The 16,240-nt window shown below is 33.5% G+C and overlaps 2 protein-coding genes across 5 annotated transcripts; both read left to right on the top strand.

Annotated features, from left to right (window-relative positions):
• Positions 1 to 2,878: 2,878 nt before the first annotated feature.
• Positions 2,879 to 8,973, top strand: LOC108474244 (protein ANTI-SILENCING 1). Of its 4 annotated transcripts, none has more exons than XR_008283029.1 (13): positions 2,879 to 3,169; positions 3,511 to 3,896; positions 4,432 to 4,600; positions 4,707 to 5,407; positions 6,024 to 6,050; positions 6,184 to 6,276; positions 6,427 to 6,505; positions 6,967 to 7,057; positions 7,638 to 7,737; positions 7,905 to 8,021; positions 8,105 to 8,186; positions 8,300 to 8,380; positions 8,600 to 8,973. XR_008283029.1 is itself a non-coding variant. In XM_053028043.1 (12 exons), exons 2-11 carry the CDS (start codon positions 3,552 to 3,554, stop codon positions 8,153 to 8,155), a joined length of 1,773 nt encoding a protein of 590 aa, XP_052884003.1. In that variant the 5' UTR covers positions 2,879 to 3,169; positions 3,511 to 3,551; the 3' UTR covers positions 8,156 to 8,186; positions 8,649 to 8,973. The 4 variants fall into 4 exon arrangements, 1 of the variants encoding a protein (XP_052884003.1); XR_008283028.1 differs by having other exon boundaries at positions 8,649 to 8,973; XR_008283030.1 differs by lacking the exon at positions 7,638 to 7,737 and having other exon boundaries at positions 8,649 to 8,973.
• Positions 8,974 to 9,816: 843 nt separating this feature from the next.
• LOC108473998 (protein ALTERED PHOSPHATE STARVATION RESPONSE 1) lies at positions 9,817 to 13,657 on the top strand. The gene is made up of 4 exons (XM_017775847.2): positions 9,817 to 11,316; positions 11,812 to 11,987; positions 12,213 to 12,436; positions 12,596 to 13,657. The coding sequence occupies exons 1-4, from the start codon at positions 10,311 to 10,313 to the stop codon at positions 13,401 to 13,403; spliced, it is 2,214 nt and encodes a 737-aa protein (XP_017631336.1). The 5' UTR covers positions 9,817 to 10,310; the 3' UTR covers positions 13,404 to 13,657.
• The last annotated feature ends 2,583 nt before the right edge of the window (positions 13,658 to 16,240 follow it).

The raw sequence follows: 16,240 nt of genomic DNA on the forward strand, positions 1-16,240 counted from the left end.
TTTGTTTTCTCTCCTTTTCAGTTCTGTTTCTTTCCTTCTTTTCTATTTGTTTGTTTTATTATATAATATAATATAACATATATAATATATAATATATACTTAACTTTTAAGTAATATTATAAATATTTTAATTTTATATTTTAAATAAATATCTACTTTTTGCCGCTTCAACTTTAAGCAATGGCGTAATTACTTCTTTGGTCCCTTTAATTTTTCTTAATCTATAATTCAACTTTCACCCTTTATGCAATTTAGTCTTTTTAATTAATTAATTATCGAACGTTAAAATTTCTTAACAAAATTTAATACTACCTTAATGACACTCCGTAAATATTTATAAAAATATTTATGACTCGGTTTATAGAACACTTCATTTTCTAAAATCACTTAACCAAATAAATCTTTATAAAACACAAATTACTAATTCAAAAATCTTTCTAAAATCATATTTGACCCATAAATATTAAATAATAATATTTACTTAATTTACTTGTCGGATTTGGTGACCTCAAACTACTATTTCCGACATCACCGAAAATCGAGCTATTACATTGTTATTTTAATAAAAAGTTTATAATTTTAAATTTTTATACCTTTTGTTTATAATTATTATGATTTTAAAATTTAAAATTACTTAACTCATTTTTTTAATTTGTTACTAATGTACTTTTGACTCTTTAACCTTATTAGTTTAAAAAATTCTACTTACATTCAATAAAAGAGTAGGGGTCAAATTGAATAAATATTTGAAGGTTAAAGGATAGATTTGTTATTATGCCTTACATATAGACACCACTTTTAACTAATGGGGTTGTTTTTCTCACTCATCTAATACGCAAACACTAATTTATCTATTTTATTAGTAGATGAGCTAAAATGCAATCTAGGATATAGTAAGGAGTTTTTCTTTCCTTATAAAATAATAATAATATTGTAATATTAATCCCTCTTATTAAAGTTTTTCTTTTTTGAATTATAATAAGAGGGCAAAACATTAATAACAAAGTGACTAGTGCAACTTGAATCCAAGTCACACCTAGGATGGTGAACACCTTAACCATCAGGTCAAGAAATTTCCCTCTCACTAAAGTTTAAGATTTAATATATATTAATTATTTTAATAAGCATATATTAGAATTTTAATCATAATTTGAAATTTTAAGCCCAACCAAAACACATTCTAGTACATATAATTACATATATCATATAAACCCATTGTATTATACGCTAGTAAATGAAATAATGTAAAAAGAAAGTAAATGCAATAAATTTTATGATAGTTATTTATACTATTATTTAGATTCTTAATTGAGTTGATATTACGGGTTAATTGGAGAGTAAATTTGAGAAATTATAAAAATACTCATTCGTAATTAAAATAAATTATATTTTATGAGAAATTTTAGTCTTTTAATTTAAAAATCTAATAAAAATTTGTATATAGTTTAATTTAAACCTATGCTATTCACACTAATAAAATATTAATTTTACAAAAAATTTAAAATTTTATTTTAATATAATATTAACATTTTAATTTTACTATGCATCGTATTAGTGTATTAGCTCCGTAAATTGTATAATTATTGATAACTTTTAATAAAACTCTTGATTGAGTTAGTGTCATAAGTTAACTCGGATAGAAAATGATTAATACATCCTTTTATTAAATTACTACTATTATTATTTTAGTACCATTTTGTCTTTTCATACTCTTATATAGTTTTAATAATTCTTGAATGAACTTAAAAATTAACATAAAAATATTTTCTCTTACCAAAATTTTGAATATATATAATATTACTAATTGCATTAGTGTCACAAGTCAACTCTATAGTTAATTTTTAAAAATAGATTTCCAATATTGATTTTTCTTCTCACTAACTTCATAGTTTTTTGACGTATTGTAGAAAAATTGTAATACCATGATAAACAGTTGGAGTGCATTTAATATTCTTAATTTTATATATTTACCTATTTCAATTTTCTTTTACTCATAAGTTAAACTCTCTTTCTTTTTTATTTTGTACATACCGCCTATGTATTGTCAATATTACTAGTTCCAAACCATACATTTATTATTTATTTTATGTTTTTTAAACACACACTTGCGTTCTAAATAGGTGGATTTCATACGCATCCGTGTGCGACATAATTTCTAGTATTGAAAATATAGTTGAATAAGTTGGTGTCACAAATCAACTCAACAATTCCTCAATATTTATGACAATACAATGATAAACAATTGTAGTACATTTAATATTTTTAATATGATATATTTAAGTGTATACATTTCATTTTATTCACAATTTAATCTAGTTTTCCTTTTAATATAATACATATTACCTACGTATATTAAACCATACATTTCACTATTTAACATATATATTTTTAAATCAATTTCTATATTTTTAATACGTAATTTTCACATGCATAAATTTACTATATAATTTACACAAATTACAATTAAGAGTGCTTTAATGTAAATTGAATGATAGAATCTTTATTTAAGGCAATAAATATTAATATTTAAAATGAATAATAACGATGTATGTAGTAAAATATTCATTTCTTAAAAAAAATGCACTCGGAAAAAACCTAAAATACATTAAAAAAAAAAGACATTCTAAAGTTGATCTACGAATTAAAAATAAAATAAAAGCTAATCTATTTAGGATATTATTATTTTTTTGCTATAGGTTTTAAGGTAATATTATACATAATTTATAATAATAAAAATCAGAAATACTTAAATTTTTATTTAAAAATAATTCCCATTAAATAGCAACCTCATAAAAAATATTTTTTATAATTAAATTTTTTAAATATGATTAATTAATTTGATTTTGATTAAAATTGTGTTTATTTTATTATTATCTCATATTCTCATTATATAAAAAGACTGCCCATTAGTATAACTGCTGAAGAGTTGTTGAGTTGAGACCGATGGTGAATGAAGAGAATCCAGGAAGAAAGACGTCACAAGCAGACATATAAATAAGATTATTATTTTTGGTTTTAAAAGATTACAAGAAGAGGAAGGTTAAAGATAGAGTTAACTAAAGCGAGCGAGACGAAGGCGGGACATTAAGGGTGCGACTCGCTAGGGTTTAAAAACAAAGAAAACAATTGCGAAGGCAATCACTCCTTACTCTTGGTCTCTTCTGAAAACGTAAGATAATTTCTCAAGAATCTTTCTATTTATCCAAGACATTAGTAGCTAGTGCTCACGGCATTGGTTTATACGAATCAATTTTAGGGTTTTTTGCGGCTTTTGGTCCCCCCCTCCCGGAATGTAGTTTCTGGATGATATTTTACAGTAAGAAATTGTTTTCTTTGCGGTCGTTCCTAACCTCATTGATATTCAATTTTCATCCTGTGTGTTTTTGTAATTGATAATTTTGGGTCCGGCTACTTCTTTTTTGTTTTATTTTAACAAAATACGTGAAAATATCACTGGAATGTTTTATTTATATGTTGAATATTTCCGCCATTTTATTATTATTTTTTCAGGTTTTGTTATTTCTGGTTAAGTCGAGGCCTGCTGTGCGAGTATGGTAGAAGTCGATGGAATAGAGAACCTTGAATTCAAGTGGGGTAAAAAAAGAGGAACTGGGGGGACAAATACGAAAGTTCAGTTTTACGAATCATTTACTTATGACGGTCTTGACTACACTCTTTATGACAATGTTTATCTTCACAAGGAAGGTGAACCATTGCCATATCTTGGAAAACTTATAAAAATATGGGAGACTGCTAGTCGGTTGAAGAAAGTGAAGGTTTTATGGTTTTTCCAACCTTCTGAGATCTCAAATTATCTTTTCGTTGAATTGGCACATCCAAATGAAGTATTTTTGGCATCTGGTGAAGGAGTAGGCCTTGCCAACATTAATCCATTGGTAATTGGGATTTTATAAAATTCAGTACTCTGATATTTCATTTTCTGGAAATCAACAGTTCTAGTTTATGTGGGGGGTGTGACTTGTAATTTACAGTTTGATTTCGTGAGTTTTAATAGTGACTACTCAAGTGTTAATTTCCCCTTTTTTGCTTAGCTGTTGATATATTGTTAAATTTCTTCCATGAAGGAGGTAGTTCACAGTTGGACTGGAATTTGTCTGAAAAGGGCAACTGGTGTCCAATTCACTTTAGCCTCAAGGATATTAAATCTTTGAATTGAATTGTTTGTCAGTTTATGTCTGAAGTAGCATCACGGACCTTGTTGTTGTTTTTTTTTTTTTAGCTAACTTATCTTGTTAGATGTGGTTCAGTTTTAAAGTTTTCTTGGCACTTCAGGTTATATTTTTAAAATGTAATTTTGTCAATCAGTAAGGTACAGTATATAAGCATATACAATTGAAATATCTTGTGTTTTTGACAGTGTTAAACATACATTTATCTACTTAGCTATTAATTCAGTTTACATTAATACAGGAAGCAATTGCTGGAAAATGCAATGTAGTTTGCATTTCAAAGGATGACAGAAATCCACAACCTTCAGACGAAGATATCCAAATGGCTGACTATGTGTTTTACCGTACATTTGATGTCGGGCAGCGCATTATTTTGGACAAGATAGATGGAAAAATTGCTGGAATTGATGGTATTTATTTTCAGTCATCTCATTTCTCTTCATTGTGATTTTTTTTTTTTGGTGATGCTGGTTGTTTTGATTGTTGAACTTCCTGCTGTTTCTCAAATTCTTGCAGTTAAATTTATTTTTAACCAATCGGGTTCTCTGAAGCCTTGTTCTATTCATAACTTTAGTGTGGATGAACCTGCTAGTGAAAATGCTATTGAAACAAATGGAAGAGTGGTTATGTCTAAGCTAAACTCATCTGAGAACCAAATTCCTGAAGATGATAGACAAGTGGAACAGAAACCTGTGGTTGCAGAGAATGGCTTTAACCACAAAGCTGAAGAGAATTCAGATGTAAAAGCTTCATCAGTTAAACCGAATCTCTCCCTGCAACAGGAAGTTGTTCCTGGTGTAGTTTCAGAGTCAGGTGAACTGGCCAAAACCAATGACAGATCTGGTGATAGGACAGGTTTGAGCCTTAAAATTAAAGCAAATGCAGACTCTAAACTGAAAAATCCTTCTGGTGAGGAGATAGGTTGTGTCAATCAAGTCAAAAGTGAAGAAAAATTAAAATCCGTTAAGGATACAGTTGAGTTGGATGAGAGGCCACATAAGAAAGCAAAGCTTGATAATTCTGTGAAAGTCTACAGTGACAAGGAAACTACAAAATGTGCTACAGAACCTTGTGGGACAGCCAAAATCCCTTCCAAAAAGCTGAAGATTGATGATAAATTCAAAAAATCTACTAACTGCAAATCTCCTGCAGTGCCTTCAAATGATGGTATTAAAACTGGTGACAAAGCTATGGAAGTTACCCGTAGGCCTGATTCTGTAAGTGTTATTTTGGGGTTGTCTTCTTCTTTCCCTTTAATATTCGTGTCAATTTCATTTAAAAGCGTCTTATGTTGAACGAATGGGAGGCTTTATTTCACGTTACGCACAAAGCATGGGGTTGTAACTAATTTGTTAAGAAAGATGTGATTACTTTGCAAAAATTCAATTGTTATTATGCTATTGTTTGACGTGATGGCTTTGTTGCAGTTCTTGTATTACTATATAGGTGATAGGTAAATCTTGTGACACCTTTTCTTTCTTTGTTCACTTCACTTTATAGCCTATTTTTTTCCCTCCTGCCTTGGATCTTTTTTTTTTTTATTTTTAAAATCACATGACCTCAAATTTCAATTTCTTTTAACATTTAATGGAAGAATAATGTGGTCTCATGTGATTGTTTCTCCTACCTGGTTCTTGCTTCTACTCGAATTTCTTTTTGGATGAATAAATTTATTTGTGTAATCCTCATCATCCTGTACAATATCATGCTTGCAAGTTTCTGCTTTCCTCCTTATTGTGGATTTACTATCCTGTTATCCCTCTGTTGTTCTCCTTGATGTGTAAATTTCTTGTGAAGAAGTACTTACATTTTGCTGTTTATTCATGCTTACAGGATAGGAGCAAATGGTTTGGAGAACTCGTAAGCACTGCTTTGTCACTCCTAAACCAGTTGTTTAAATTATTTTCATAGCCTACTTTGATTGCTGTCATTTGTGGGAAAATTAGTCTACATTCTTTAAGCTGATCTTAAACTGCTTCCTACATTGTTTCAGCCTTGGGAAGAAAGTTTGCAAGATGCACACGAGTTTGGAAAACTTGTTCTGTTTCAGAACTTGGATCCAGCTTACTCTTCAGCAGAAGTGGAGGTAATCTTTATTATGAATCACAATTAGGTTGTGTTTGAAGCATTTTGTATTTACATGCATAAATTTCTGTTTTCTTTCACTTTTCCTCTCCCTACATGTGTGGTTTGTACCTTTTATCTTTCTTATGAATAATGCATATTTATATTGCAGGATATAGTTTGGAATGCCTTCAGTGAAACTTGCAGAGCAAAGATGGTGCAGCAGACTGCATATTCTAGCCCTCATTTTGGTATAAACCTTTCCCAGGTGGAACTATGATGGGAAACAGTTTTCCTTTTGCAACTTGAAGAAGTAATATGGATTATCTGAAGTATGAAACAGAAATGTTGCCAAAATAATAGGAAATGTTTTCTGATATTTTGATTATCTAGAGTCCCGATACAAAACTTTGCTATTATTCTCATTAGGTCAAGATATATAGTCAATATTTTGAAATATCAAACTGGATATGTCAGTGAAGGTTTCAAGAAAGGTGGACTGAGTATTATGGTTATTGCCATTGGTGTTTGCCTTAAGTGATTTTTTGTAGTGATGTGTCTGTCATACTTGCTTCTTCTTCCTAACATAGGTTATCAATATACCAATATCTAAAGCCTTCTGTAGAACTAAAGCAGAATTTTTGGTGCCCTCAAATATAGCATGCAGTTGATAAATTGTGGATTTAAGGACATTAGTTGGTTCATGTTGTAGGACAAGCTTTTGCTATATTCAAGTCAAGGGAAGTTGCAGAGGATGTTATTAAAAAATTGGATGAGAGATGCCTGTTGCTACCAAATCGGAGGTATGTAATCATTATTAATAACTGGTGCTGTACATATTTAATCAGTCAATACCTGGTCTGATGCTTCTTGAACCTGTGGGTTCAGCATCCATTGTAAAGCTATGCTGTGATTTGCTTGAGCTCATGTTGGTTAGAGTGTGTTGCATCAAGTACTGTATGCCCTGCTGATGAGCTACTGGTCTAGCAAACCCATCTCGCCTCCCCCAAAAAAATATTGTAGAATTTGTATATGCTTTTGTTTCGGTACCAAAAAACACTGGTATGCCCCTTATGACCCAAACCATTGAGATGTTTCTTTTCACAACTTGGGCATTTTCGTGTTTATCCTTCTTTTTTTTGATGAACTAGTTCTTGACCAGCTTTCCTTTTGCCTTTTGGTCCTACAAAAAGATATAGTTCTAGGTTTTCTGGTCATATGATCTTATATTCTGTTGTGCCTTCACCTCATTGGCTCTATGCTGGTCCGTCTATTGTGAATTCCCGTCTTATTAATGACCTTTAGATTAATTTTCAGCATGCAGAACTGGCTTTAAGAGAAAGTGAGGATACTCTTTATTTTCTTTTATTTCTTGTTGTGTAGGCCGCTTGTAGCCAGCATTCCGAATCCTTGCTTCTCAAGGAAGCAGTCAATGTTTGCAGGCCATCTTATTGTTGATAAACTCAAATCCCAAAGGGAGATGGTACTCTCTCTCTCTCTCTTTCTCATTGTAGGTGTCTGTTAGGTGTTAGCATGTTTGCTTGGTTAATTACACCCACTGCCACATGGATGTAGTAAATTTGATTTATTTTGTGGTTTACTCCTCTTTCTTTTAATTTGTTACCGGATGTTCCCTTTTCCCCCTCACAGAAAGAAGCAGTATCTACTTCACATTCTTCCCAGCCTAACACAGTTGAATATGATATGGCCATGGAATGGTTTTTAATGACTGAAAGATCCAATCAGTTCTGGAAAAAATTATACGAGGTTTTATGCTTCTGTTAACTTTTATTTTTGTTTCTGCCTTTTCCTGCTTTGTTTTTGCTAACTAAGTATTTTTGGATTTTCAGCAACAAGGGAAAGAGCTAAAAAAACTGAGGGTTAACTTTAAGTCCAAATGAGCACTAATAATTTTGTCTTCCCCTGATTTTGGTGAGTAACTTCTAAAGCAACCTACTTGCTATACCACCCACTTCTGTTGTAAGCATATTAGTGCATCTCGTTTATAAACGATATGGTTTCTAAAGTGCCAATTTTCTGTATAGTATGTTCCTTTGAATTAAAAGGAAGCCATTTTATGAAGCAAACCACTAATGCGGAGTTCTGTTTAGACCTCTGATATGAAGGTATGATCGCGGTTACACTATTCCATTTCCCTACTTTTCACCATTTTGCTGTTGTTGTTTGAGTTATCCATAGGCAATCTGGTGCTGCATGTGAACTGCTTTTCTTCATGTTGGAAACTTCGTCCTAGGGTCCTGAAACTTCAATTGAAACATCTTTGATATTACTGGTTTTGTTTCTCAAGTTTATGTTGCCATTTTCTTCTGAAAAATGTTGTGCAGTTGTCAAGGTGATGGAAGTGTGGAAACTTGATTTTAGTTGTGTTCTCAGGTGCACTTCAATTAGGCGGTGCAACAGACGGGGTATGCAAAAATGGAGGCCCGAGCTGTGTTCGGTATTCAGGCAAATTTTGGGAAGTGTAATTATGACATGCAGTTCAGTTTTAGCAAGATGGTTAGATCCTCTCATATACATATATTTTCTCGATTATGGGCAATTTGTATAATCCTTTCTGCGATGCCCTCTTTTTTGCTAGGATACGTTTTCCTAGCTCTGGCTGTTGTTTAGTTTTGTTTCCTCCTGCCGAACACTCTTGGGTTGTTTTTTGCAGATTACAACTAACTTCCATGTTTGGAACTTTCAACTAAAAACATAATATGCTTAATCCTACAAGCTACTCAACTATGGGTTAAAACTTTCAGAAATAATAATCTAAAACTTGTTCTTACCAACATTTGAGTGTTTCTAAATGGTAGCTACGGCCCATGGAGGCGCTGGGTGTTTGTCAACAAATACAACTTATGATCTTTTGCGTACGTTGCTTGTAAGTAATGATACAAAGAATGTTTTTCATGGGTAGGTTTTTTTTTTTTAATATTGACATGCCTACTACCGTATTTACCTGTCCTTTTCACTTTTCCAAGTTTGGATTTTATTATTAATAAGAAACTGACATTGGACATGCTTTGCCAAGAAGAATATCAAGACAACTTTTGTTCATTTCAATCCCCGTGACTATTTTATTCTGTCAAAAACATAAAATGAAGGCAACTAACGTGGCTTAAAACTCAAAAGTTAGTCTTTTTCTTTGAAAAATGAGGGTGGAGGCATAATTTTTCAATCGAGGATTCGCTTTTATAATAAATGACATCTGGCTGTTGGCATCTAGTTGCAAAGTGCCAGAGTCATGCTATTGTTGCTTTAGAATCTTAGATCACAAAGTTTCATTATTTATTTTAAATAATAAAAATCTAAACACTACTTTCACCGAGTTTCGTTTTTCTTCAAATTTCAACTCTTCTTTTTCCAACATTGTTAAAATTTAACTGTTGAAGTTGAAGTAGTCACACAAAAAATATTCCAGCTGAATCCGCTCACCTAATACCTAATTCATGGAGATTAATGGTTAACTTAATTTGTAGGGTCTTCTCTTTTGCTTGCTTCTGTTTCTTTTCAATCTTCTAATTCTTAAACATAATAATAATACTGACTATTAGAGCCCAGAAAAAGAAAGAAACTTAAGAGTGCAATTTAAAAATCGTAAGATTTGATTCATCAAAACTTGAAGGGGATGAGAGACGTCAATCAAGAGGACAAAATTGCAAGGTTAACAAAACAAACGGCGTCGTAATACCATTTTTTTTTCCCTTTAATATGACCGTTATTTAAATATTTCATATAAGAAAGAGAAAAGACACCTGGTAATCAATTAGAGCGAGTACAAAGGTATCACCCTGCCCTACCCCTTCTCTCATTTCTTTCTTTATTTCTTTCTTTCCCTCTCTGCTCTCGCAGTCTGCACCTTGCTTTGCCTTGCCTTGTTTACTTCTCATCTCTGTTCCTAATCCTCTTTGTTTTCTGTCACATCTAACTCCGACCCATTTTCAAACTAATAAGAAAGAAGGAAAACCGAAGCACCGTCTGCTGTTCGGTGCTCACTATCCCAGTTGGTGGAAACGGAAAGGTTTTTATATATTTTCCCCTTTCTCGCAAATGGGTTGCGCCCAATCCAGAATAGATAACGAAGAATCAGTGGCTCGTTGCAAGGACCGGAAAATCTTAATGAAAGAAGCGGTGGTAGCTCGCAACGCTTTTGCAGCTGCTCATTCTGGCTACGCCATTTCTTTGAAGAATACCGGTGCTGCTTTGAGTGACTATGGTCATGGTGAAGCGGAAGTGCCTCTCCAACACCCTCACCAGATCCCTCCCCTCGACTCTACCCCTCAACCGCCTCCACCGCCTCCGATGATGGACAACCTCCCTCCACCGCCTCCGCTTCCTAACTTCTCTCCTAGCCCCGTTGTCCCCATCAAACGCGCCGTTAGTATGCCCGCAATGCCCGTCAAGAGTCGTAAGGAGTTCGATGCTTCCCTCGCTATTGAAGAAGAAGAGGAGGAGGAAGAAGAAGAAGAAGATGAAGAACATCACGAGGGACACGAAGTGTGTGCCGGTAATAATAAGGAAGATTTGAGAAAAGATTCACGAGGGTCCCATAGGGAGGAGATAACTCCACCAAGGACTCCTGAGAACAACAATGTGGACCACCACACGCCTCCGATGCCGGAAGCTAAAAACGTGGCTTGGGATTACTTCTTCGTGGTCGACGGTAACATGCCGGGTCCGAGCTTGGATTTGCACGACGACAATGACGAAGAATCTACTAATTCGAATGTCGATGCTTTAGAGAACAATGTCAGTGGTGTGGGCCACGTCGAAGTTGATGGTGAGATTGAGCCAAAGACGCCGGAGAGGCCGGATAAGGTTGCGATGGCAGCTGAGGCTGACGACAAAGGGAAGCAACAGGTACATATCGAGCACTCGAAAACGGCTCCGGCAGATTTCAGAAGAATGGTGAAGGCTGTTTCCGGTGTGAATTTAATGCAGGTTTTGAATGAGATTGATGACCATTTCTTGAAAGGCTCAGAGAGTGCTCAAGAGGTTTCTAAGATGCTGGAGGCCACAAGGTTGCATTATCATTCCAATTTTGCTGATAATCGAGGTAATTTACTTTGGTTTTTCATTGTTTGATCAAAGGCAGGAATCTGTCAACATCTTTTGTCAGAAAGATTGAAGCTTGAAGCTTGTTTTTTTATCTGATTTTTTTTTTTTGAATTATTTAATACGCTTTTTTTGGTGTAAGGTGGCTTTACATTTAGATCTTGTTGTCCTTTATTTTTATGTGAGAATCTGACCTTGACCTTAGATCTTTCCTTTTCTTTTCTTTTGTAGTTTTACATATATTAATATTTTTGGGGTCAAATGGTGCCTAGTTGACAATTCTAAAGTTTCTAATAGTTTGAAAGAGTCATCATTCTCTTGGATAGAGAACTAAGAATATGAATTTTTGGCTTATAATCTTCTCTTACAGGTTGTAATTGCAGTTCTAATGAGAAATGCTTGAATAATTATCCTAAGAGAAAATGGAAAAATAAATGCTTTAATGTCTTTATATTGTGGACATATGTTGATCATATTCGGATCCTGTTGATTGTAGGACATATTGATCATTCTGAAAGGGTAATGCGTGTCATTACATGGAATAGGTCTTTCAGAGGTGCGATGAATGGTGAAAACCGGAAGGGTGAATTCGATTCTGATGAGTCTGAGACTCATGCCACTATTCTGGACAAGTTGCTAGCATGGGAGAAGAAACTCTATGATGAAGTGAAGGTGCACTTTAGATATTGGCTTTATTGTTTCTCTGTTCAAATTATACTGCCCGCTGCTTCCGATAGCAGTCTATAGAGATTCCTTTATAAGCACCATTGTGAAGTTCTTTTCTGCTAAATCTATTGGATGAATGAAAAGAGTATTTTTAACTGTAATATTGAAAAGCTATTCTTTTCTTTGGTTTGGTGTTCTTCTGAATCTTATGGAATTTGGTCCCTGTTGTAGCAAGGAGAGATGATGAAGCTCGAATATAAACGGAAGGTTGCTTCGTTAAACAAGCAGAAGAAACATGGAACTAGTGCCGAATCATTGGAAAAAGCAAAAGCAGCTGTAAGTCATTTGCACACGAGATACATAGTTGACATGCAGTCCATGGATTCAACAGTATCGGAAGTTAACCAAATACGTGATGAGCAGTTGTATCCAAAACTTTTTATGCTTGTTGATGGGTAAGTTTTTGTATGAAAATATCTAGAAAAAGGCCCGCATATTGCTTCTAATATTGCTTTCGTTGTATTTGGCATCGTTCTTTTATAAGTTAATCCCAAATTGTTTGTGTATGAAGTGAATTTTATCATTGCCATAAAATTTGACATTCTAATTTGCAGGATGGCTAACATGTGGGCAAGGATGTGCATGCATCATGATAGCCAGCTGAAGATTGTTGAAAAGCTTAAATCTCTCGACATTGCCTTTGCCTCCAAAGAAACAACAAAGCACCACCACGAGCGCACCATCCAACTTCATAATGTTGTCCAAGAATGGTATTCTCAGTTTGATAAGCTTGTCACTCATCAAAAGCAATACATCCAAGCTCTCAACAACTGGTTAAAGTTGAATCTGATCCCTATTGAAAGCAGCCTGAAAGAGAAAGTCTCGTCTCCTCCACGTGCACAGAATCCTCCCATCCAAAAACTCCTTCATACATGGCATGATTATCTTGAAATGCTTCCCGATGAGGTTGCTAAATCTGCTATCTCTTCGTTTGCTGCTGTGATAAAAACCATAATCATCCATCAAGAGGAAGAGATGAAACTAAAAGAAAAGTGTGAGGAAACCCGGAAGGAATTTCTGCGAAAGAGTCAGGCTTTCGAGGAATGGTATCATAAGTATAGGCAACGGAGATCTGGATCAGATGAGATGGATGCTGAAAGAGGGGAAGATGCAAACGCAAAGGATCCTGTATCGGAGAGGCAGTTTGTGGTTGAGAGCTTGAAAAAGAGGTTGGAAGAGGAAGTCGAAGCTCACGAAAAGCATTGCATTCAAGTGAGAGAGAAATCTTTGGGAAGCCTTAAAATCCGACTGCCTGAGCTATTCCGGGCTATGTCGGACTATTCTCATGCCTGCTCTGATGCTTATGAGAAGTTAAGGACTGTTATCCAGTCACAAAAACCAAATACTGCTCCCTCAAAATAGAATCAGCTCTGTTTTGCTAGTAATTTCCTATTAACTTATATCATCTCAGTTAACTGCAGCTTTAGGCAATGCAATAGAGCAATGTGTAATTTAATATCTATGTGCAAAAGAACATGTGCTATGCTGGTAAGGTTACTGATTTTGATTTTGACTCTAATTCCCATCTAAGGATAGGGACGTAATTTGGTATCTGAAAGGATGAGCACGTGATATCCCAAAATATGTAAAACGAGTGCAATATTTTGAATCTCAAATCTTCTAGATGTATGTTAAGCAGCAATGATAGCGACTTAATAGCTGATAAAATATGACTTTCTAAAACATTATCCGCTTGCTGTTGCAAGCCAACATTTATATATGTATATATATGGGGTAAAAACGTCTTTTCCATCTTCCAAAATTTTAATATTGAGTAGGTAAGGCATTAATATGTTCTGTCAATTATAATTGTGGTTTACATATATGTAAATTTTGAGAGTAAAATTTATTATACCTATTAAAATATACAATGTTATGATTAATTATTCACTTTTAAAAATGATATAAATTATTTTTTTACAAATATAAAATATATATTTAGGGTATACTCACGAGATCAAACTTCTCAAATAATTGATTTCCATTCTAATTCAATTTCTAATCCTTGGAAAAATCGTGTCACTTTCAGCTCTCTTCAACATTAATCTATCTATATATTTTATATAAAACAAAATGCAAAAATGGGCACGCCGCTAGCAAAGGATGACTCTTTCGGCGGTTTAAGTTTTTAACTTTTTGACTGTTAAAGCTTCAAACTTTCTAGTTTCTGGCTTAATCATACTTATATTAGTCTTGTTGCTTACCTTTAAACTCACTCAAGGTCAAGCCTTTAACCTTATTTCCATTCATTCCTCATTTTTTTCTTCTTCCGGGTCTAATTTTTCTTTATTTATTCCAATTTCATCATTATCTCTTAAGCAAAATTAAATAAATTACATTGAATTATTCTTAAGTTGGTCAAAAGCTGTTATCTTTTTTAGCATTCTTTTCATGCAAAATATGGATAGCCAAGCCGTTTTTGCAGCCAAGTTAGTTTGGTTTTAAACATTCTCAAAGCATAACGTCATCAATGGACATTTCTCTTTTTTTAAAGACGAAATGATAAAATGTAGTTACTTAAATCATGATTATATATATAATTAAATTATACAGTCACGTTACATGCATTTATATAAACCTTATCATCCCATTCTCACCCAAGCCTAGAACGTGACTTTAATGCCAAAAAAAAAAAAGTCATAGTTTCTTCATTTCTAGCTTAGCCATGGAAATCAAAATATGGCACAGGCAAAGCTCAAGCAGATTGGAAACCATCAAATTAGGCCGGAGCTACACGCAACGTGGCCACGATGAACATTCGAAGCCCAAGTGGAGAACGTTTTGGAAGATATTCACAAGAGAAAGGAAGAAAATCTTCGCTTCTCCAGTTGGATTCCAGGCTTCTTATGACCCAGATGAATATTCACAGAATTTTGATCAAGGAACCGGTTGGGCTGAACCGGATAATCTTTCTCGGTCTTTCTCAGCTCGGTTTGCTGATCCATCTAGGATCTCAAGAAGGAACCCGTTGCGTTCATGTGATTGGAAAATGAATGACAGCTAAGAATGTTCTGCTCTGCTGTGTGTGTTTTACTTATCTTCTCAGCTTGATCTCCTGGTTTTGTATAAATATTTCTCTTCTTGTTGCTACTCTAAATTTTGATTATAAGATCATTTACGTAGTTTGGACTGATCTTTTCTCTGCAATTATATTGGATTCAAGTCAACAATTAGAATTAAAGATGGTAAATTCTTACAACATTAATGTATAAGTGATTCAAGCCATCATTTGAGTCAAACCCATGTTCTGATTTTGGTCCAAAACTATTGCTTTAGCTGATCATTTAAACCTAGATAATATGTTCCAAAGCATGTTTGAGTGTTTCTATGTTGTGGTCTCAATACAAAAAATGATGAACACAAAACGGAGAAAAAAGAAACGGAATGTTTCAGCTTTCACTTGCTCTTTGCTTTATTCACAAGTAGAAGAAGATACTTTTTTTGAGAGGCTTCAGTTCAACCCTCATTTCTTACTGTTCACTAGTGGAAGGCACCATGATATAAAAAGCAAAGAGAATCTTGCAGTACTTTAGTGTTTGTTTCCTTTGTATTTTATGGATATAGTCATACATATTCATATAGATCTGATTCTAGTCATTTGGCACTGCCAGTGCCAAACCATCTTGATGGTGGATCCACTTGGAGTCCATTGTCAGTCAATCAATTATGCGTAAAGTTGATCAAGCAAAATAAACAACTTTTTTTCCTTATAACAAATCTAGAAAGAATACTGATTAAGAAAAAAGGTACGATGATCATATATTCCTTGATGTAATGTCCTTAACTCGAATCCGTCATTGAAATAGAGTTACGGAGTATTACTGGAGTTATCGATTCATTTATCAGATATTTCATTAATTCGATATCTTTTTTTTTTTCACGTTCAAGTCTTGTATTCAACTCATCTGGATCTTTATAAAGAAATTTGATCGTCGTTTTCATTTATTTCATGTTATAATACATTCAACTAATGCTCTAAACAAAATTATCATTTTACCCCTAAACTTTTAATTAATGACGATTTCATCCTTAGGTTAAAATAAAATAAAATTATTGTAATTTAATCCTTATTTCCAGCTGTTATTCTCACACAAATTGATAACAACTTATGAATTCTATAAAATGTCAGAATTTTTCATAATTTCAACACTTTTCAATTTAATCCTTAAAACATGTTTTTCCCTGATCTTGAGCTAAAT

Source organism: Gossypium arboreum, chromosome 5 (genome assembly GCF_025698485.1).
Source record: "Gossypium arboreum isolate Shixiya-1 chromosome 5, ASM2569848v2, whole genome shotgun sequence".
Lineage (NCBI taxonomy): Eukaryota > Viridiplantae > Streptophyta > Magnoliopsida > Malvales > Malvaceae > Gossypium > Gossypium arboreum.

Coding starts and splice junctions, on each gene's coding strand:
- LOC108474244 (XM_053028043.1), top strand. CDS start 3,552: ATGGTAGAAGTCGATGGAATAGAGAACCTTGAATTCAAGTGGGGTAAA. Junction 3,897..4,431: donor TTGCCAACATTAATCCATTG/GTAATTGGGATT, acceptor ACATTAATACAG/GAAGCAATTGCTGGAAAATG. Junction 8,022..8,104: donor TCTGGAAAAAATTATACGAG/GTTTTATGCTTC, acceptor TTGGATTTTCAG/CAACAAGGGAAAGAGCTAAA.
- LOC108473998 (XM_017775847.2), top strand. CDS start 10,311: ATGGGTTGCGCCCAATCCAGAATAGATAACGAAGAATCAGTGGCTCGT. Junction 11,988..12,212: donor AACTCTATGATGAAGTGAAG/GTGCACTTTAGA, acceptor TCCCTGTTGTAG/CAAGGAGAGATGATGAAGCT. Junction 12,437..12,595: donor CTTTTTATGCTTGTTGATGG/GTAAGTTTTTGT, acceptor TCTAATTTGCAG/GATGGCTAACATGTGGGCAA.